The 22561-nt window shown below is 40.1% G+C and overlaps 1 protein-coding gene across 1 annotated transcript in view; it reads left to right on the plus strand.

Annotated features, from left to right (window-relative positions):
* Positions 1-22561, plus strand: part of LOC133557610 (collagen alpha-1(XXVII) chain B-like) — a 165177-nt gene that overhangs the window by 87795 nt on the left and 54821 nt on the right. Inside the window, exons 26-32 of the mRNA XM_061908192.1 lie at positions 59-112; positions 1761-1814; positions 3596-3649; positions 10746-10799; positions 10909-10953; positions 17806-17850; positions 17920-17973. Coding sequence (XP_061764176.1) covers positions 59-112; positions 1761-1814; positions 3596-3649; positions 10746-10799; positions 10909-10953; positions 17806-17850; positions 17920-17973 — 360 coding nt within the window. The remainder of the gene's footprint in view (positions 1-58; positions 113-1760; positions 1815-3595; positions 3650-10745; positions 10800-10908; positions 10954-17805; positions 17851-17919; positions 17974-22561) is intronic.

Here is a 22561-nt window from a genome sequence, read left to right on the forward strand (position 1 = left end):
TCGGTCACAGCTCTTCATCCTGGTGGATTTTTACACCCAAACTCTTTTGCATTTTCAGGGGGACCGAGGGTCCATGGGCCTTCCTGGACCGGCTGGAGAAAAGGGTTCTACGGTAAGATGGGTAGAAGAGACGGGGACAATTGTTTTTTTGTTTTTTTTGTGGGGTGGATGGTGTGCATAAAGAGAACCCTCACTTAAAACGTGTGTTATTCCCATGGGAATACCCTGCTGCTTCTGTTGAGTAAGGAAGTGGGATGACCCCGTCCTCTTCCATGTTACAAGGCTTTTGAAAAGCTGTTTCATGACGGTAGCTGGAAAAGGTATCACAACGCTGTTTACGCATGCCAGAGAGAGAAGAAATCGTCACTTCCGATGACTTTTTCTCATGGAAGTAGGAAGTGCTAATTTCAAAACTACCAGCCAAACAAGGGATTACGATCTTTTTGCCAACGTTTGTCAGCATCAACATTGTGCGACGTTGCTGCTGTCTACGTATGCTTTAGAGCTCAGTGTTCTGACCGGAATAATTTCATTATACGGCCTTGTTTGTTCAGATGTCTCAAAGCAAGGCCAGAGAAAGTAAGCAGCAGCCAATGGAGGATAGGGTTACAAAATAATGTCCACTAGAGGTGGGAGATACTAAACACTTTAAGCATTTTACTGGCTACCCCACTGTGTTCGTCACCTAAACTCAAACAATGTCTGTTATGATGTATATCGTTGACTATGGAACAGAGGCCAGACGGTGTGGAATATCTCACTCCCTGATTACCTCAAGACCAGTGTTGGCTATCTGGTTGATACCCAGGGCTTTGAGCTCCGTAGCTGGCACGCTAGTCTCTCATTCCAGTGACTCAGGTTCAAGTCTTGGGCAGAACAGAAAAAAGCAGAGACCAAACTACAGTGGTGCTGTGACCCGAATAAGAGTGAGGTTTAGGAAGGTGAGTGTAACGGAGGTCAGCTGATGTGGTAAACCTCAATCCCTGACAATCTCAAGAGCAAGGCCGAGTATCGGGTTGATAGCCCTGGCTTTTAGCTCGGTCGCTAGCACGCTCATCTCTCATTCTGTAAACCTATGTCCGAGTCCGGGGTGGAGCATAAAAGCAGGGACCAAAGTACAGTGGTGCTTCGACATGGATGCGAGTGTAACGGAGGCCATGTTTATGTTGGTAAACCTCACTCCCTGACAACCTCATGAGCAGTGCTGGCTCTCTGGTTGATACAGTAGGGAGGAGTTTCATAGGGCCTCATTCATGCATGGATCTCCCGTGAGAGGAAGAGGTGCAATTATCATTTTGCAATGCAGTCTGCTGAAAATGAGCGCCACTTTACATAGCCACTGACGCTGTCGTCAAATTTGGAATTGGCACAAAATGCATTTTAAAATACTCAAAACTCCACTGCCGTCTGGCGGCTAAAGCGGATAGTGCACACACCCATTCGTCACGTTTCATGTGTCACGTAAACCGAGACGAATGGGGCCATATGAATCCCCTTCCTACTGTCGCTAGCACGGTAGTCTGTCATCTGTACGACCCAGGTTCAAGTCAACAAACAACAGAAAAATCAGGTACTGAACCATGCAGGTTCGGTCTACACTTGCATGTCTGGAGCAGTGTTTAGTTTTTTGCTGAACTTTCTTTGGAAGAGTTCTTGCTTTTTCAAGGATACAAGGAACGTACCACAAGAACTCATAAAAAAAACAGTTGTGTTATGTGTTTGTAGTTCTTACACCATTTCTCATCTTTGTTTGTCCACAGGGTCACCCAGGGACACCAGGGGAGACCGGGCCTTCAGGACCACCAGGCAGACCAGTAAGTCTATTAGTTTGCAGCTTGCGCCAATCTTAGGCCCATCTCGCCTCTTAAAGGGGAACATTATCACAGTTTCAAAAGGGTTAAAAACAATAAAAATCAGTTCCCAGTGGCTTGTTGTATTTTTTTTATTTTTTTTCAAAATTTTACCGGTCCCGGAGTATCCCTAAAAAAAGCTTTAAAGTGCTTGATTTTCGCTAATTGCTATGCGACTATCCATTTCCCTGTGACGTCATACAGTGCTGCCAATATAAACAAACAATGGCGAATAGCACAGCAAGATATAGCGACATTAGCTCGGATTCAGACTCGGATTTCAGCGGCTTAAGCGATTCAACAGATTACGCATGTATTGAAACGGATGGTTGGAGTATGAAAGTATTAAAGAACAAACTGAAGCTATTGAGCGAATAGCTATTGACGCTATTCATAGCCATAGCATGGCCAAATAGCTGCGTTAGCATCGCCGGTAAAATGTGCGGACCAACCGATCAGGACTTTCGCATCTCGTGACACTGGAGCAACTTAAATTCTTCGATTGGTAAGTGTTTTTTCCGCATTAAATGTGGGTGGAAGGAAACGTAATATAGTTGCAAATGCATCTGCAGGTTATCTATACATCTCTGTGCCATGTCTGCTTTAGCACCGCCGGTAAATAGCATGTTAGCGTCGATTAGCATAGCATGTTAGCATCGATTAGCTGGCAGTCACGCCGCAACTAAATATGTCTGATTAGCACATAAGTCAACATCAACAAAACTATCCTTTGTGATTTTGTTGACTTTATCGTTAAAAATGCATCTGCAGGTTATCCATACATCTCTGTGCCATGTCTGTCATCGCCGGTAAAATGTGGAGACACTCCCGCACATTCAATGGGGGTCTAGCGGCAGACACTTTCGCATCTTCGGACCAGTGGAGCAACTTGAATCCCTCCCTGTTAGTGTTGTTACACCCTCCGACAACACACCGACGAGGCATGATGTCTCCAAGGTTCCAAAAAATAGTTGAAAAACGGAAAATAACAGAGCTGAGACCCAATGTTTGCAATGTGTTGAAAATGAAAATGGCGGCTGTATTACCTCGGAGACGTCACGTTCTGACGTCATCGCAAAAAGAGCGATAAACAGAAAGCCGTTTAATTCGCCAAAATTCACCCATTTAGAGTTCAGAAATCGGTTAAAAAAATATATGGTCTTTTTTTCTGGACCATCAAGGTATATATTGACGCTTACATAGGTCTGGTGATAATGTTCCTCTTTAACAGAGGAAGCCCGACTTGATCAGAACCTGCTGCACGCTTGGAGCTAAAAGTCTCCAGAGGAAATTGCCCTCTTCATCGCTCGGTTTCTCCCAAAGTCTTGCAGTCGGTGGAAGTTTCCTCTGAGCTTTTGGAGAGATGACCTCCTGCTGAACCTGCATTGTCCTCCTGTCGCTCACAATCCAAACACCTATAACCAATTAGACGTTAGAAGCCCCCCCGCCCACCGCCTTCTTGCAGTGTCCTTGGCGCGGGCCAAGCGAGCGTTGGCTGAAGCCGGAGGCCAACGAGCCACCAAAACAAACATAAATAGAGCGCTCAGGGGGCGCAGAGGAGCAGGATTCCAGAGCATGGCCGTTTAATTGGTGTGAGTGACACATCTAACAACAAACCTCACGCTGTGTGTGTCCCCCCCGGTCACACTGCTAAGCCCTCACCCCGGGTCAACATGTGCTGTGTCAGTGTAAACCTTTGTTTTATCTCCTGCTTTCCCCTTATTTTCCTTTTCTTTTCTACTTAGGGACCCCCAGGGCGAACGGGACCCGGAGGTACCAGAGGACCCAAAGGTTTGCGGGTAAGTGTGCATGCAACCCCAACATCTCTTTATTATTAGGCTGTAAATTGTGTAGTGAACGGACATAATGAAGTTGTAAAAACTCCTCTCCAATGATGTCATGTCTACTTAATGGACATCGGCACTTGCTTCAGTGTCCAAAAGGGGACGTCCCACGTGCTTTCAGAAATCACTTTTCATTATGACATCCTGGTGAATTTAAACCGCTCATAAACGGAACAATGATGGAAGGTTGCAGCATCGATCCAGCTGCCTGATATTCAGCACGGAAAATTGGCGATCGCTCGTTTTTGCAGATCAAATTAGTAAACTGAGGAAACTGGATTCATGTCAAGGTTTTAAAAAACGAGCTTTATCAGCCTTTTTTTGTTAGGTTCTTTCATTAATTTTTAGTTCACTGCTGAAAAGGTCGACCGATTTTTATATTTTCCTAAAAGTCTGTTTGGAAAGTTCTATAAACACCTTCTTTAGAACAATTACATGTCTCCAAGGCTCCAGATGATATTAATTCTCACAAGAGTATGCCAAAAAATGCTACACATATTCCACTGTGCGTCATACACATCATTACTGAGTGATTGTAACATCGTACTGATATAAATTACCAAACATTAAACTGTACTGTACTTTCCATAAGTTATTCACTCCACAATTGATTTGCGACAACTTAATCAAACATCTGGCAAACCTAGCATGCACCTACTGTGCCTTTTATAAAAAGGCAAAGTGAAAAAGACTCAATAAACTATGACAGTGATTCTTAAACCGTGGTACATTACACGGACTCTTATCTGGTGGTACGCCAAAGAATCACTTGATTAAAGTACAGTGTTTTATTTTTTCTATACTTAAACACAGTATTAACGTTGAAACTGTATGTAATGTTACCAAAGCCAAAAATATAAAATCCATCCATCCATCCATTTCTACCGCTTATTCCCTTTGGGTATTGCGCTGGTGCCTATCTAAGCTGCAATCGGGTGAAAGGCGGGGTACACCCTGGAAAAAATATACTTTTTAAATAAAAACCTTTGTTTGTTTTAATGAATACTTAGGCCTACTAGGCTATTGTATTTTAACAATGGTCATTATGGTGGCCCTTGGAGGACCAAGTGTTTTCTGAGATGGTACTTCGTGTAAAAAGTTTGAGAACCACTGTATTATGATAACAATGACGCGCTCTTTGAAAAATGTATTTTGTATTTTTTTTAAGGATGTTTAATCAGATTAATCCCATTTTGGAATTTGGGTTTAACATAGTTAATCACACTTCCATAATTACAATTTGGTTTAAAAAGACCCCCAATATTTGTACACAAACATAATTTTATTGTCAGAATATCATCCAGGAACGTTTTTAAATGTAAATCCAGCTAGGGTGCATTTGGGTGTGAAAATCTGCCAGCGAGCACACCAGTCAGAGTCCCCTCACTTATTTTTGTACTGACGCATGCATTGATCTGATCCCCAACACAACCTCCCACCCCCGGGTGACCTGTGCAATGGATGCCGAGTGGGTACAATCCATAAAGGGTTCACAATGATTATTGGACGCCATGTGTTCGTTTAGCTGGTGTGCAACAATTTTTTGGAGGATTTTAGAGATAAAAGGCAGGTGCGACACCGGCCGGTAGTTTAAAGTTAAAGTTAAAGTACCAATGATTGTCACATACACACTAGGTGTGGCGAAATGATTCTCTGCATTTGACCCATCACCCTTGATCACGCCCTGGGAGGTGAGGGGAGCAGTGGGCAGCGGCGGTGTTGCGCCCGGGAATCATTTATGGTGATTTAACCCCCAATTCCAACCCTTAATCCTGAGTGCCAAGCAGGGAGGTGATGGGTCCCATTTTTTTATAGTCTTTGGTATGACTCAGCCGGGATTTTAACTCACGACCTACCGATCTCAGGTCGGACGCTCTACCCACCAGGCCAGTGGTTCTCAACTTTTTTCAGTGATGTATCCCCTGTGAACATTTTTTTAATTCAAGTACCCCCTAATCAGAGCAGAGCATTTTTGGTTGAAAAAAAGAGATAAATAAGTAAAATACAGCACTATGTCATCAGTTTCTGATTTATTAAATTGTATAACAGTGCAAAATATTGCTCATTTGTAGTGGTCTTTCTTGAACTATTTGTAAAAAAGGATATAAAAATAACTAAAAACTTGTTGAAAAATAAACAAGTGATTCAATTATAAATAAATATTTCTACACGTAAAAGTAATCATCAACTTAAAGTGCCCTCTTTGGGGATTGTAATAGAGATCCATCTGGATTCATGAACTTCATTCTAAACATTTCTTCACAAAAAATAAATCTTTAACATCAATATTTATTGAACATGTCCACAAAAAAATTTAGCTGTCAACACTGAATATTGCATTGTTGCATTTCTTTTCACAGTTTATGAACGTACATTTATATTTTGTTGAAGTATTATTCAATAAATATATTCATAAAGGATTTTTCAATTGTTGCTATTTTTAGAATATTTAAAAAAAATCTCAAGTACCCCTTGGCATACCTTCAAGTACCCCCAGGGGTACACATACCCCAATTTGAGAACCACTGCACTGGGCCACTGAGTAGGGTTAGCAAAAGGTCAGAATCGAGGTGAGGTCTTTTCAGCAAAGTATGAATAACCGCTGATTTGAATGTACAGTACAAGAGGAAAGTGATAAATTAATAGTAATTAACACTGATGGTCCTAATATTACAAGCAGCTCACAGATAAGTTTCCCAGGGAGTGGGTCAAGTAAAAATGTTTTTTGTTTTGTCCCATTTATGAGTTGCAGAGTTGTTTCTTCAAAGTGAGAGAGGTTATTTTACCTGCGTTTATAGATCCCAGTTGGAGTTGGGCCGTGTTATCTTTAATCTCATTTCTAATCTGCTCAATTTTTTTAGTAAAGAATTTCAAAGTCACCAGCCGAGTGGGTGGAGCTACTGAAAGAAGTCCCTTGTTGGGTTAGTGATGCTATCGTGTTAAACAGATATTTAGGGATACTTTTATTGAGGCGGATGAGATTGGAGTAATGATTAGTATTAGCTAAGGTAGGAGTATGTTTACAAATTATTAAATTATCACCCCATGCTTGATGGAAATTCTAAAGTTTGGTCGCACCCATTGGAAACAATTTAATTTACTTTATTTTTAATTCCCAAGTTCTTCCTGGCAGTATTTCGGAGTGAAATTTTCCAGTTGGAATCTCCTCACTCATATTTGTACTGACGTATGCATTAATCTGATCACTGACTGCATTGTGGTTAAGTTAAATCAGCTTGTATGCCCAAAGTAAATTGCAATGTTACTCTAAGTGCGCACATGATTAATGCAATATTTTTCGGTGATTAATCACATGAGTTAAAGAGTTAATTTTGATAGCCTCAATTAATTTGTTTACCTTTCTAACCAGCATGCCTGCACATATATACTTCAGCTCTGATAATACAGTCTAAGTCTATAGCTTCCACTGCCTTCTAAATTCTCTCTGTGCCTCATAATGTACTTGAGTACTATCCAAACTTAGAACACATACAAGTGCTTCCCTCGTACACGTGGCACAAAACCAACAGCTTTCACACACAAGCTACTGTATTAAACTTGGAGGGGAGTTTCCAGTCACAAAGGAATTTAACAAAGAGAACAGGAGAAAACCTCAAACTATCCTTAAATGTTTTTTATTGTACCTTGGATCCATGCAGAACAAAATTGGACAAAACTTGACCTAATTTTAACTATTAAAATTACAACACGATGGCGATTTAACAAAGACAAGCATCTGAACATGTTCAATTTGATTTCCCACACACACTGGATGAGAAGTGGATCAGATCCAGATGAACTATGGTTTACTTAGTCTTTTTTGTTGTTTTTTTTTAAGCGAATGTGATGTACAGAAGATTTTGGACTGGTATGAAAAAAAAAAAATAGTTTGACTCCCTGACTTCATCTGTTAGGATCCTCACCTGAATGTGCAATAAAAACATCCTTGGAAAAATGTGTAGCCGTAATGTAAACAAACCAATAAATAAATCCAGCAACATTACATCAGTTAAGTATTCTGTGTTGGCCCTGCGATGAGGTGGCGACTTGTCCAGGGTGTACCCCGCCTTCCGCCCGATTGTAGCTGAGATAGGCGCCAGCGCCCCCCGCGACCCCGGAAGGGAATAAGCGGTAGAAAATGGATGGGATGGAAGTATACTAGAAGTTACACTGTATATCAGAAGTGTCCACATTTTTTCCACTGAGGGCGGTACACTGAAAAATCAAAAGATGCGGGGGCCATTCTAATATATTTCATTGTCAAAGCCAATTTGATATAAAGATTTTTCTAAACAAAACAGCCTGCATGTCAACAAAAAATAAATAAATTGCTCAAATAATGCGAGACTACCCATACTGTAGGTGGGTTAAGGTGAACAAATCAAGCGCCCCTTTTCTCCAATTCATGTCTTAAACTTCCCTTGAGCTTATTGTAAATAAACATGGTGGGGATTCTTTGAGACTCCTTCACTGTTTCAGACATAGATATTCTTGCATGCTATTTGCAAAAATTTGCTATGACGATGTTTTGAAAGCTTTCGCAACCTAAACTAGAGAAGCTGCCCAAAAGTCAGTCAAAAAGAAAGGTGCATGTTCAAAAATGACATTTGTAAAATAATAAATAATAATCCTTTAATCGATTATCAGTATCGTCCTTCAGAAGCAGGACGTTATCTGTATCGGTATTGGCTCTGAAAAAAACCCATCTCGCATCCCTAATTATTAGTGTTAACATTTCCTATTATTTTACACCTCTTTGCTATTTTATTCCACTTTGCATATTTGTGTACCGCATTTTTCGGAGTATAAGTCGCTCCTGCCGAAAATGCATAATAAAGAAGGAAAAAAACATATATAAGTCGCACTGGAGTATAAATCGCATTTTTGGGGGTAATTTATTTGATAAAACCCAACACCAAGAATAGACATTTGAAAGGCAATTTAAAATAAATAAATAATAGTGAACAACAGGCTGAATAAGTGTACGTTATATGACGCATAAAGAACCAACTGAGAAGGTGCCTGGTATGTTAACGTAACATATTATGATAAGAGTTATTAAAATAACTACAACATATAGAACATGCTATACGTTTACCAAACAGTCTGTCACTCCTAATCGCTAAATTCCATGAAATCTTATACGTCTAGTCTCTTACGTGAATGAGCTAAATAATATTATTTGATATTTTACGGTAATGTGTTAATAATTTCACACATAAGTCGCTCCTGAGTATAAGTCGCACCAAACTATGAAAAAAACTGCGACTTATAGTCCGAAAAATACGGTAATAGTATTTTGGAATGTGCAAAATTTGCTGCGGGCAGCACTTTGGACCATACTTTCCAATCCTCCCGATTTTTCTGGGAGACTCCCGATTTTCAGTGCCCCTCCCGAAAATCAACCATTCTCCCGAATTTCTCCCGATTTCCACCCAGACACCAATATTGGGAGCGTGCCTTATTGGCACTGCCTTTAGCGTACTCTACAACCTGTCGTCATGTCCGCTTTTCCTCCGTACAAAAAGCGTGCCGGTTCATTTACATAATATATGCGACACATACATTCTTGATCAGCAGCCATACAGGTCACACTGAGGGTGGCCGTATACACAACTATAACACTGTTACAAATATGCGCCACACTGTGAACCCACACCAAACAAGAATGACAAACACATTTTGGGAGAACATCTGCACCGTAACACAACATAAACACAACAGAACAAATACCCAGAACCCCCTGTAGCACTAACTCTTGTGGGACACTACAATATACAACCCTGCGACCACAAAACCCGACCCTCCCCCCTCAACACTTCCCACCCCATCTCCCGAATTCAGAGGTCTCTAGGTTGGCAAGTATCCTTTGGACATTCCTGCTGAAAATGAATTTGACTGTCATACCGGCATCATGAGATTTGAGATAACTTGAGTTTGGGGCGGCATGGCGTAGTGGATAGAGCGGCCGTGCCAGAAACCTTAAGATTGCAGGTTCGTTTCCCACCTATTGACATCCAAATCGCTGCCGTTGTGTCCTTGGGCAGGACACTTCACCCTTTCCCCCGGTGCCGCTCACACTGGTGAATGAATGATGAATGAATGATTGGTGGTGGTCGGAGGGGCCGTAGGCGCAGACTGGCAGCCACGCTTCCGTCAGTCTACCCCAGGGCAGCTGTGGCTACAGATGTAGCTTACCACCACCACGTGTGAATGAATGATGGGTTCCAATTTCTCTGTGAGCGCTTTGAGTATCTAACAATAGAAAAGCGCAATATAAATCTAATCCATTATTATTATTATTATTGTCCTAAAAGGTGCGATATGCAAGCCTATTTTCCACTCTAACGCAGCTTAATCAGGCTGTGTAAACACGAGCAGTGGGTATCAGGTACCCCAGACAGGAATGTTAATGAGCGCCATCATCAGCTTTCTACCTATAATAGGCTTATGGCACTTTGGGCTGAGCGGCGCCCTCCGCGGGACAATCTCCCACTGCGCCCGGTCATCAAGCCTTCAAAGTACAAGGCCGCCTGTTTTGGCCCTGTCATGTCACATTTGCCGGCAACAAAATGATCCTCAGTTTCGCTTGATAATTGCACATCGCCAATATTGACCCGTAGGGCGTTTGGCGACCTCAGTGTATTTTTTAAAGGAGAAACAAGCCTTTGTGCAGGTGTACACCAGATGGACTGGCTTCTATTCGTCGCCAGACTATATCCGACAGCTCATCTTTCGCTCTCTGCCATTGTGGACGCACGGAACACTATGCGCCTTTGCAGTGTGGCTACAACGCAAACACGTAGCTATAAAAGTAACAGCAACCGTTTTTCCTACAGCGTCCCTCCGCCTTAAGGCACACAAGCGCTCATTCACTCATCACACGGTTCCTTGCTTACCCTGAAAAGTGTCTGACACAGAGACCCTCACATTGCCTCTGGTGCGGCTACTGTAGGACCATCCAAAGATTGTTTATTTACAGTGTGCCGCAACTCTCTGGCTGTGTTACAGTGACCTCTGTTGGCGTAGTGACATTTGTTTTGTTTTTCAGGGCGCCACGGGTCCTGACGGTCCAACGGGAGAGATAGGGATAGAAGGCAAGAAGGTGAGGATGCTTTACAGCCATTAGTCTGAATCATTCATTCGTTACATCTACAGTTAAAGTGACAAATGTCAGCACGCGCTGTGTATCATATTCCCGCTCCTCTCAACAGGGTCTAGATGGTCCTCCAGGAAAAATCGGCTTCCCAGGACCCCAGGTAAGGCAACGTGGCGTGCTTCTACATTCCACCTTTTCATCTGCGCCGTGTATTGTGTTTTTCTTGTCGTCCTCGGGAGAGGCGAGGCATCAGCGTGATTTAACATGCGGACGGGATACCAGCTGTGTAGAGAGAGCAAAGCCTCTCCAAAGTGTGTTTTTGGCGGCCCGCAGCTCAAGTTTCGTTGGACCGCAGCATATTATAGAAATGAAATCAAATAAGAGCAAAAAGACATAATGTAGTGAGAAAACACTAAATTAAAATTTTATATTGTCATCAGATATCGATCCGATATAGGCAAAATAATCAAACTTGCGCAAGCTTTATTTACATAATGAGTATCCTTAATCGACACCACACATGTGTCAAATATCAAACAATATTAAATACAAACCCTGTTTCCATATGAGTTGGGAAATTGTGTTAGATGTAAATATGAACGGAATACAATGATTTGCAAATCATTTTCAACCCGTTGAATATGCTACAAAGACAACATATTTGATGTTCAAACTGATAAGATTTTTTTTCTGTGGAAATAATCTTCAACTTTAGAATTTGATGCCAGCAACACGTGACAAAGAAGTTGGGAAAGATGGCAATAAATACTGATAAAGTTGAAGAATGCTCATCAAACACTTATTTGGAACATCCCACAGGTGTGCAGGCTAATTAGGAACAGTTGGGTGCCATGATTGGGTATAAAAGCAGCTTCCATGAAATGCTAAGTAATTCACAAACAAGGATGGGGTGAGGGTCACCACTTTGTAAGCAAATTGTCGAACAGTTTTAGAAAAACATTTCTCAACGAGCTATTGCAAGGAATTTAGGGATTTTACCATCTACACTCTGTAAAATCATCAAAAATTGCAGAGAATCTTGGGAAATCACTGCACGTAAGCGAGGATATTACGGACTTGAGATCCCTCAGGCGGTACTGCAACAAAAACCAACATCAGTGTGTAAAGGATATCACCACATGGGCTCAGGAACACTTCATAAAACCACTGTCAGTAACTATAGTTGGTCGCTACATCTGTAAGTGCAAGTTAAAACTCTACTATGCAAAGCCAAACCCATTTATCAACAATATCCTGAAACGCCGCCGGCTTGGCTGGCCCCGAGCTCACCTAAGATGGAGTGATGCAAAGTGGAAAGGTGTTCTGTTGTCTGACGAGTCCACATTTCAAATTATATTTGGAAACAGAGGACGTGGTATCCTCCAGAACAAAGAGGAAAATAACCATTCGGATAGTTATAGGCACAAAGTTCAAAAGCAAGCACCTGCGATAGTATGGGGGTGTATTAGTGCCCAAGGCATGGGTAACTTACACATCTGGGAAGGTACCATTAATGCTGAAAAGTCCAAACAGGTTTTGAAGCAACATATGTTGTCATCCAAGCAACGTTATCATGGACGCCCCTGCTTATTTCAGCCAGACATGTGTTACAACAGCGTGGCTTCTTAAAAAAAGAGTGCGGGTACTTTCCTGGCCCACCTGCAGTCCAGACCGGTCTCCCCGAAAATGTGTGGCGCATTATGAAGCGTAAAATACGACAGCGGAGACCCGGACTGTTGAACGACTGAAGCTCTACATAAAACAAGAATGGGAAAGAATTCCACCTTCAAAGCATCAACAATTAGTTTCCTCAGTTCACAAATATTTATTGAGTGTTGTTAAAAGAAAAGGTGATGTAACACAGTGGTGAACATGTCCTTCCAACTACTTTGGCACAAGTTGCAGCCATGAAGTTCTAAGTTAATTATTATTAAAAAATAAATAAATAAAGTTTATGAGTTTGAACATCAAATATGTTGTCTTTGTAGTGCATTCAATTGAATATGGGTTGTAAAGGATTTGCGAATCATTGTATTCCGTTTATATTTACGTACGTCTAACACAATTTCACAACTCATATGGAAACGGGGTTTGTACAAAGTCTCCAAGGCAGCTCTGTTTTCAAATGTATACAGTAAAAAACGTTTCCGCATCACTCCACTTACTACGTCATGAGCTTGATAGAATATTGTGGCCACTAGGTGTCACTAAAAAAAGCTATTACCACTCCACTTCAATTGTCAAAAGACAGCATAAATTCAATCAAGACAATTAATAATAAATAGATTAAGTGAATTTGAGTGAATTCACTTGATCAAACATTATCTAACGTTCCAAACTACAAAACAATAAAAAAGCCATATTTTCCGGACTATAAAAGCGCAACGGGATATAAGCCGCATCCACCAAATTTTGGAGAAAAAAAACAAAATTTTCCATGCATTAACATAACCTGACTATAATCTGCAGATATGTATGTTGTGAAATTAGTTATTTGCACGGAAATATTTACCTACCTAAATTGTTTCTAAATGGTTTCTGTAACACGGCAATAAAACTCCATGATGACATTTTAGTAAATTTACGAAATTGAAACAATTAAAAAAAGAATACCATTGTGAGTTAATAATACTAACACAGACAGCTGTAAAGGTGTTAGCATATTAGCTAAGGCTAACGACACTATCTTAAAGGGGAACATTATCACAATTTCAAAAGGGTTAAGAACAATAAAAACCAGTTCCCAGTGGCTTGTTGTATTTTTTGAAGTTTTTTTCAAAATTTTACCGGTCCCGGGATATCCCTGAATAAAGCTTTAAAGTGCTTTATTTTCGCTATCTTCGAAACCACTATCCATTTCCCTGTGACGTCATACAGGGCTGCCAATACAAACAACATGGCGGTAACCACAGCAAGATATAGCGACATTAGCCCGGATTCAGACTCGGATTTCAGCGGCTTAAGCGATTCAACAGATTACGCATGTATTGAAACGGATGGTTGGAGTATGGAGGCAGATAGCGAAAACGAAATTGAAGAAGAAACTGAAGCTATTGAGCGAATAGCTATTGACGCTATTCGGCCATAGCGTGGGTGTACCTAATGAAGTGGCCCATAGCATGGCTGCCTTATTAGCATCGCCGGTAAAATGTGCGGACCAAAGGATCTGGACTTTCGCATCTTGTGACACTGGAGCAACTTAAATCCATCGATTGGTAAGTGTTTTTTTCGCATTAAATGTGGGTATCTAGTTTCAAATGTACATACAGCTAGCGTAAATAGCATGTTAGCATCGATTAGCATAGCATTTTAGCATCGATTAGCTGGCAGTCATGCCGTGACCAAATATGTCTGATTAGCACATAAGTCAACAACATCAACAAAACTCACCTTTGTGATTTCGTTGACTTAATCGTTGCTAATGCATCTGCAGGTTATCCATACGTCTCTGTGCCATGTCTGTCTTACATCGCCGGTCAAATGTGCAGACACTCTGGCAAATTCAATGGGGGTCTGGCGGCAGATTTCTTGCCAGTGGTGCAACTTGAATCCCTCCCTGTTAGTGTTGTTACACCCTCCGACAACACACCGACGAGGCATGATGTCTCCAAGGTTCCAAAAAATAGTCGAAAAAACGGAAAATAACAGAGCTGAGACCCGGTGTTTGTAATGTGAAAATGAATATGGCGGGTGTGTTACCTCGGTGACGTCAAATTCTGACGTCATCGCTAAAAGACCGATAAACAGAAAGGCGTTTAATTTGCCAAAATTCACCCATTTAGAGTTCGGAAATCGGTTAAAAAAATACATGTTCTTTTTTCTGCAACATCAAGGTATATATTGACGCTTACATAGGTTTGGTGATAATGTTCCCCTTTAATTACATGACGATAGCACGTACAATTATGAATTAAAACACTCCTACATACATCACACATAGAACGGTTTAGTAAGTATGAATTGTTTTAGGTGTATTGTAAAACTAACAAACATTGCTTGGAGTGATGAATAAAGAATCCACACGAGTAGAAAACGCTATAGACGGCTAGAAGACAGAACAGGATTTCTACTTCCGGTTAAAGGCTACGTAAACAGAAAGACTATGAAGCACCTGCAGTGAGTGAATTTGTGCAAAAGAGGGCACCGTAGTACAAACAATAACATGACTATTTACTGTATTTGCTTTGGGTTTTTTAACTGTTTGCATTATGGCCGACAGGAAAGGAAAATCCAAAAATTAGCTGCACCGTTTTATAAGTCACAGTGTTCAAAGCATAGGTACAAAGTAGCGGCTTTTAATTTACATTATGTATAAATTGTGCTGATATTGTATCGGATTATTATTGGTACAAGCCAAAATGTAAGGCTACAATATTGGTATCATATAAGAATAATACTTTGGCCTATGTCAAAAAGTTTTATATTTAAATATGGATCATTTCTGTTTTTAGCATTTTTTACAGAATGGAAAAAATACCAAAATGGCCCCAGCATGCTTTTCAGTATGCGGCCCTTGGTATAAAAAGTTTGGACACCACTGGTGTAGAGTTAATATTTGGGAGTGATGGTAGAAGTCTAGTACACAACCTATAGATACCCCGTTTTTATACAAGGGGACTGCAGACATCCAAGCACATTCTATTTCTTTATCAATTAGCGCTATCAACATCTAGTGAAAAGATTCAACAGCGCTGCGGTCGCTGTTAAGCTAACAAACTAAACAGCTAAAATTCGGCTAAGTCACACACACTCTGCTCTCATGAAACGTCTCTCAACTGCATATGCCAGATATTTTAAGTTGTTTTTTTTAAGTAATTATTTTCCGTTTGATTTTTGGGAAAGTAAAAAGGAACTGTAACTAGTTATTTTGAAAAGTAAATTGTCGAACACTGATTATCTGTAAAATAATGAAAATACAAAATAAGTATTGACAAATTGTATGTAACTGAAGTAACTTCTGCATGCGCACACATATGCACACACTGAATGTTGACGCGTATAGTCCATGACATTTATAGCTTAGTGCTATGCATAGACGGCCATATAGCCTTTTATCCAAGCTCCATGTATCATCTGTCAATTCTGACAACCACCTGTTCTGTTATTCTCTATATAAGTATAGCATGGAGAGCCAAAACTTGCCATCAAAAGGCTGCTACACACATAAAGAATTTCAAACGCTTAAAAGTTCTTTATCACGCATTAAGCATCATCTTTGTGTGTGGTGTGCTATGATCTCATCAACACAGCACGCACATTATAATTCTGTCCTACCACCAAGCCTTCTAGTCTTTCAAGTCTAAAATAATGCATGAAAATAAGCATGGCCTAACAAAACTGAAGAATAAGAAGCATAACAACCAACCACTTTAGCAACGATCGTAAAAACAGGTAATGTAAGAAGGAGGAGGGAATGATGGTGATCTTGGGACTGTTTTTAAAGGCAGAATCCCAATTGAAATAAGAAAGAAAAGACAGTGGAAAAGGGTATTGGAATAGCATGAACACTAACCTTATAATCTTCTTCTCGAATACATTTTCAACAAATGCTATTCTCAGCTTCTTGTTTGGCTACTTTCTGTGCCTTGCAACAGTTCATGGAGCAATGACTCGAGAGACGTTGGCGTTCCCCACAGAGATGAAGAGTTTTGGTCGTAAATATTTACGATTGTTTGCTCTAAACCAGTTTGGAGCCACTTATCTGAACACATTCACTCTGAACACTCCTCAGAAGACAACACAGACTTATAGGACATAAGATAGTCGGGTGTTTGCTGTCTTTGGTCGGACTAAAACAGCCTGATTGTCTTTAAGTGTGTAGTCCACTTAAGTTGCATCTCTCTGATGAGCTGAACTGGTAACGTAACCAGCATATTGTCTGCTTATTGTTTCCAGTGTCTTTAAAACGCATTTGGGGTGCACAAAAAAATCGATTCATAGCCGAATTCTGATTCTTACTCAACATAATTTTAAAAAAATGATTAAAAAAAAATCTTATATGAATAATCTTTTTTAATACATGTTCAGGCAACATGAAGTAGCTTTTCTTACCTGTAACCTTTGCTGTGAACCATTGATTGGGCCATGTGGATTATTTTACAGAGCCCTTGTGTGTGTATACAGTATATGTTTTTGGACTTCTTTGGTCGGCATGTTGTTAAAAAAAACAAAAAAAAACTGTTGTACCAAATAATACATTGCGAGAATTGGTTTGAAACAAGAATCGTGTTAAATCTTGAATCGATTCCTAATCGAATCGTCACCCCTGCAATCGGAATCGGATTGAATCATTAGTTACCCAAAGATTCACACTCATAAAACCCATACCATCATAAATATATTTACAACACTGATAAAAAAACAAGAGGAAAAAAAGACAGTAGGTCACTTAAATGTGCCCAGCAATGATTGCTTTGAAGGTTCAACAGTGTTGTCTGCTCAGTTTGACCTGTGCTTTAAAGTAGCTCCTGATGCCTTCATTTGTGTCTTTATGCTAAAAAAGCATTGAAGAACAGTATAGTTTTTTTGTTGCTTATTCAGTACAATCCGAGTTATTATCCGAATACTTTGCGTACTTACATGAATGATGACAAACGGCAGTCAGGATGGGGCAAAGCTAAAACCAAAAAGAACCAAATTGCACATCTTTGAAGGTATTGTACTTCATATTTGTTCAATTAAATCTGTGGTGTCCAAACATTTTTCACCGACGGAATTCAAAAATACTGAATTAGAAAATCATAGGATGCACATTTTCTTCATTAGGGATGCTAAAGCTGTCTAGTGTATAAATCCAACATGCAAAGTTGTCATTTTAGTTATAAGTTACAAAGCCAGTTAGTGTAATATCAAAAATGCATCTCATTAATTATGAATGTATTTTTTTACTACAATATGCCGAGGGCCAATACAAAAAGAAATGGAGATGCGGGCCGCACTTCGGACACTCATGAATTCTTTATTCATTAGTGGTCATTTTTCATCTCCTTGCATTTGTTTTGTCCTTTTGTAGGGGAAAATCGGGGATCCTGGAGAAACTGGGTCTAAAGGTTTTCCTGTGCGTACATGAACAACATTGTACATTTTTGTGTCATTTTTGGAAATTGAAAATAACTTCTATTCCAAGGGTATCCAAGGGTCATCTGGACCACCAGGGGACAAGGGAATCGGAGGCGAGCAGGTATAATTCTTACATCCCGTCTCTTCAATGTCTCCATCTTCTTCACTTCTTCAACTTCCTCTACCATAGTCGCTCTTTTCATTTCTCCATCCATACCGTGTAGAGCAGGGGTCTCAGACACGCGGCCCGCAGGCCAATTGCGGCCCGCGAGACGTTATTTTGCCGCCCTCACCCTGATATGTAAATTTAATGTTAGTGAGGCCCGCGAGTTTAATATGAATGGCGCTTGACAGCGTCATATTTGCCATAATTGCCAACCCTCCCAATTATTCTGGGAGACTCCCGAAATTCAATCATTCCAGGACAATCATTCTCTCAAAGATCTGTCGGTCCTCTCCCAACCAACAATGTTAAGTGGGTGCGGTTCTGACTCTGCCATTAACGCCTTCTACAACTTGTACTAAGTGCATTTCAGCCCAGCCATATTTTATACCTGGCTCTTGGACACACACGTCATGGAGTGCGTCTACTTATCATTCAAACTGCGTGCCGGTCCAACCGTATGTTGTGTATAGCTTTAGCAAACTTACGTCAAGGAATGCAAGCATACTTGATCAACAGCCATACAGGTCACAATGAGGGTGGCCGTATAAACAACTTTAAAGGCCTACTGAAATGAGATTTTCTTATTTAAACGTGAATAGCAGGTCCATTCTATGTGTCATACTTGATCATTTCACGATATTGCCATATTTTTGCTGAAAAGATTTAGTAGAGAAAATCGACGATAAAGTTCGCCACTTTTGGTACTTCCTGAAAAAGCCTCGCTTTTACCGGAAGTCGCAGACGATGACGTCACATGTTGATGGCTCCTCAGATATTCACATTGATTTTAGTGGGAGTCTCGAAAAAAAATTGTTTCGGACCGAGAAAACGACAATGTCCCCATTAATTTGAGCGAGGATGAAAGATTCGTGTTTGAGGATATTGATAGCGACGGACTAGAAAAAAAAAACGAGTTAAAAAAAAACGCGATAGCTTTGGGACGTATTCCGATGTTTTTAGACACATTTACTAGGATAATTCTGGGAAATCCATTATTTTTCTATCGTGTTGCTAGTGTTTTAGTGAGTTTAATATTACCTGATAGTCGGAGGGGTGTGTCCACGGCCAGGTGTTGACGCGCAGTGTCTCAGGGGAGTCGACGGCAGCTTTGGACGGCACAAACTCATCTTTTATCCTGTAAAAACTGACTTTTTAACCACAATTTTCTCACCGAAACCTGCTGGTTGACATTTGGCCTGGATTCATGTTCGCTTGACCGCGCTGTGATCCATAGTAAATTTTCTCCTCTGGGAATTTTAAACAAGGAATCACCCTGTGTTTGTGTGGCTAAAGGCTAAAGCTTCCCAACTCCATCTTTCTACTGTAACTTCTCCAATATTAATTGAACAAGTTGCAAAAGATTCAGCAACACAGATGTCCAAAATACTGTGTAATTATGCGGTTAAAGTAGACGACTTTTACCTGTGTGTGTGCGTAGCGCTCACACTTCCTAAAACCCTGTGACGTCACGCATACACGTCATCATTACACAACGTTTTCAAGACGAAACTCCCGGGAAATATAAAATTGTAATTTAGTAAACTAAAAAAGCCGTATTGGCCTGTGTTGCAATGTTAATATTTCATCATTGATATATAAACTATCAGACTGCGTGGTGGGTAGTAGTGGGTTTCAGTAGGCCTTTAACACTGTTACAAACAAGAATGACAAACACATTTCGGGAGAACATCCGCACCGTAACACAACATAACCACAACAGAACAAATATCCAGAGTCCCATGCAGCCCTAACTCTTCCGGGCTACAATACACACCCCCGCTACCACCAAACCCCACGCCCCCACCCTCCCGCCGTGCGTGGGTTGAGGTGGAGAGTTAGGGCTGCAAGGTGTCCTGGGTATTTGTTCTGTTGTGTTACGCTGCGGATGTTCTCCCGAAATGTGTTTGTCATTCTTGTTTAGCGTGGGTTCACAGTGTGGCACATATTAGTAGCAGTGATAAAGTTATTTATACAGCCACCTTCAGTGTGACCTGTATGCCTGTTGATCAAATATGTCTTGCAGTCACTTTCGTATGTCTGATGAAGCCGCATATGACGTGTGGCTGGGCCGGCACGCTGTCAACACGATGAAAAGGCGGATTTGATGAATTGTAGAGGGCGGCAAAGGCAGTGCTGTCATGACACTCCTTTAATGCTGTTGGCCGTGTGAAAACCGGCGCCCATTTCGGGAGAATGGTTTCCCCCGGGGATTTGTCGGGAGGTCCACCGAAATTCGGATGTCACCTGGAAAAATTGGGAGCATTGGCCATTCAAAGAAGGTCGATTCATTAAGAAATCTTTTCTTGCGGCCCAACCTCACCCAGTTTCTGCATATAGTGACCGTCAGGCAAAATTAGTTTGAGACCCCTGGTGTAGAGTAAACCATTATCCTTTTCCTCTCATTTTCAAAACCCTATCTACTAATTGTATTGGATTTTCCTTGGCAACAAACCACCTTGTTCTTTCTGTTGCGTCCCTCTGCTCTAAAACTTGCTTTACAATCCGGACGCTGTCCAGCAGACGCATTTCAGCACATTTGAAAAGTGAATTATTAGATGTGTTGTAGTGGCAGCAGTGCAAATTCTCTGAATCATCCAATAAATGGGACTATTGTATATAATATTACACAGTAGGCTGCCTGTAAAAATGACTATTCCACTGAGGGTTTTATTTTAGGATCAGAAAAAGAAACAATATCAATCTGTCTATACATTTGAACTGCACCTACTTACTGGATACTCAGAATGTTTGATAACTTCCATTTTAGAATATAGTAGACCCACCCATAAAAAGCCCTAAAAATGTCTATTTTTTGTTTTCTAAACAAGGGGTACTTATCCTTTTTGAACTCGGGGCCCAAATTTTCCCACTACAGATGGGCCCGGGACCCACTTAAATATTAACATAGAATTAGTAATTTTTCCCTTGATTTTAATTGTATTCACTAATTATGTCCAACCAACATACAGTTTACAACCTTGTCAAATTATATGAAACCCTTTATTTAACACTTATGGGCATATGCACACGTACACACACAAACAATCCACCCCCGAGTCCCACTCCCACGCCTCTGCCACTGTTTATATTCCTTGGGGCGATGGACGGAGCAGCGACGCTTACAGTAGCGGCTGGCCTTCGTGGCCCCTCCCCTCCTCTCCCCTACGTATACCTGTTTCTCAAATTTTTTTGAAAGGGGCGCTGAACTGTCTGACTGACCCGTCAGCAATCCTTTTTCTGTCTCCTTGTAATGTTTTGTCTGATCTTGAATGGGATTGTGCTAAAATTGTTATTTTCCCTTGGGGATCAATAAAGTACTATCTAATCCAGGGGTCACCAACGCGGTGCCCGCAGGCACCAGGTAGCCCGTGAGGACCAGATGAGTAGCCCGCTGGTCTGTTCTAAAAATAGCTCAAAAAGCAGCACTTACCAGTGAGCTGCCTCTATTTTTTACATTTTATTTATTTACTAGCAAGCTGGTCTGGCTTCGCTCGACATTTTTAATTCTAAGAGAGACAAAACTCAAATAGAATTTGAAAATCCAAGAAAATATTTTAAAGACTTGGTCTTCACTTGTTTAAATAAATTCATTTATTTTTTTTACTTTGCTCCTTATAACTTTCATAAAGACAATTTTAGAGAAAAAATACAACCTTGAAAATGATTCTACAATTTTTAAACACATATACCTTTTTTACCTTTTATATTCCTTCCTCTTCTTTCCTGACAATTTAAATCAATGTTCAAGTATTTTTTTTTATTGTAAAGAATAATAAATACATTTTGATTAAATTCTTCATTTTAGCTTCTGTTTTTTCGACGAATAATATTTGTGAAATATTTCTTCAAACTTATTATGATTAAAATTCAAAAAAAATATTCTGGCAAATCTAGAAAATCTGTAGAATCAAATTTAAATCTTAGTTCAAAGTCTTTTGAATTTCTTTAAAAATTTTTGTTCTGGAAATTCTAAAAGAAATAATGATTTGTCTTTGTTAGAAATATAGCTTGGTCCAATTTGTTATATATTCTAACAAAGTGCAAATTGGATTTCAACTTATTTAAAACATGTCATCAAACTTCTTTAATTAATCTTAATCAGGAAAAATTACTAATGATGTTCCATAAATTCTTCTCTTCATTTTTTTCGGTTGAATTTAGAATTTTAAAGAGTCGAAATTGAAGATAAACTATGTTTCACAATTTAATTTTCATTTTTTTCCTGTTTTCTCCTCTTTTAAACCGTTCAATTAAGTGTTTTTTTTCATCATTTATTCTCTACAAAAAACCTTCCGTAAAGGAGAAAAAGAAAAGATTTAAAATATAGCTAAAATCCAGACATAAAAATAATCAAAATAATTTCAAACAGGCTAAAAAACTCCAATGCCGTCATCCATGAAAGGACGAATACAGTACTGGCGTACAGTATAAAGTATTGCACTTACCAAACATGGACTTATGCAACATCACGCCTTGTCAAAACATCTTCATACTGGAAAATGTTTAGTGAATTGACTTGCCCTGTGACGGATTGATTCTCCTA

This window comes from Nerophis ophidion, linkage group LG08, assembly GCF_033978795.1.
Source record: "Nerophis ophidion isolate RoL-2023_Sa linkage group LG08, RoL_Noph_v1.0, whole genome shotgun sequence".
Taxonomy (NCBI): domain Eukaryota; kingdom Metazoa; phylum Chordata; class Actinopteri; order Syngnathiformes; family Syngnathidae; genus Nerophis; species Nerophis ophidion.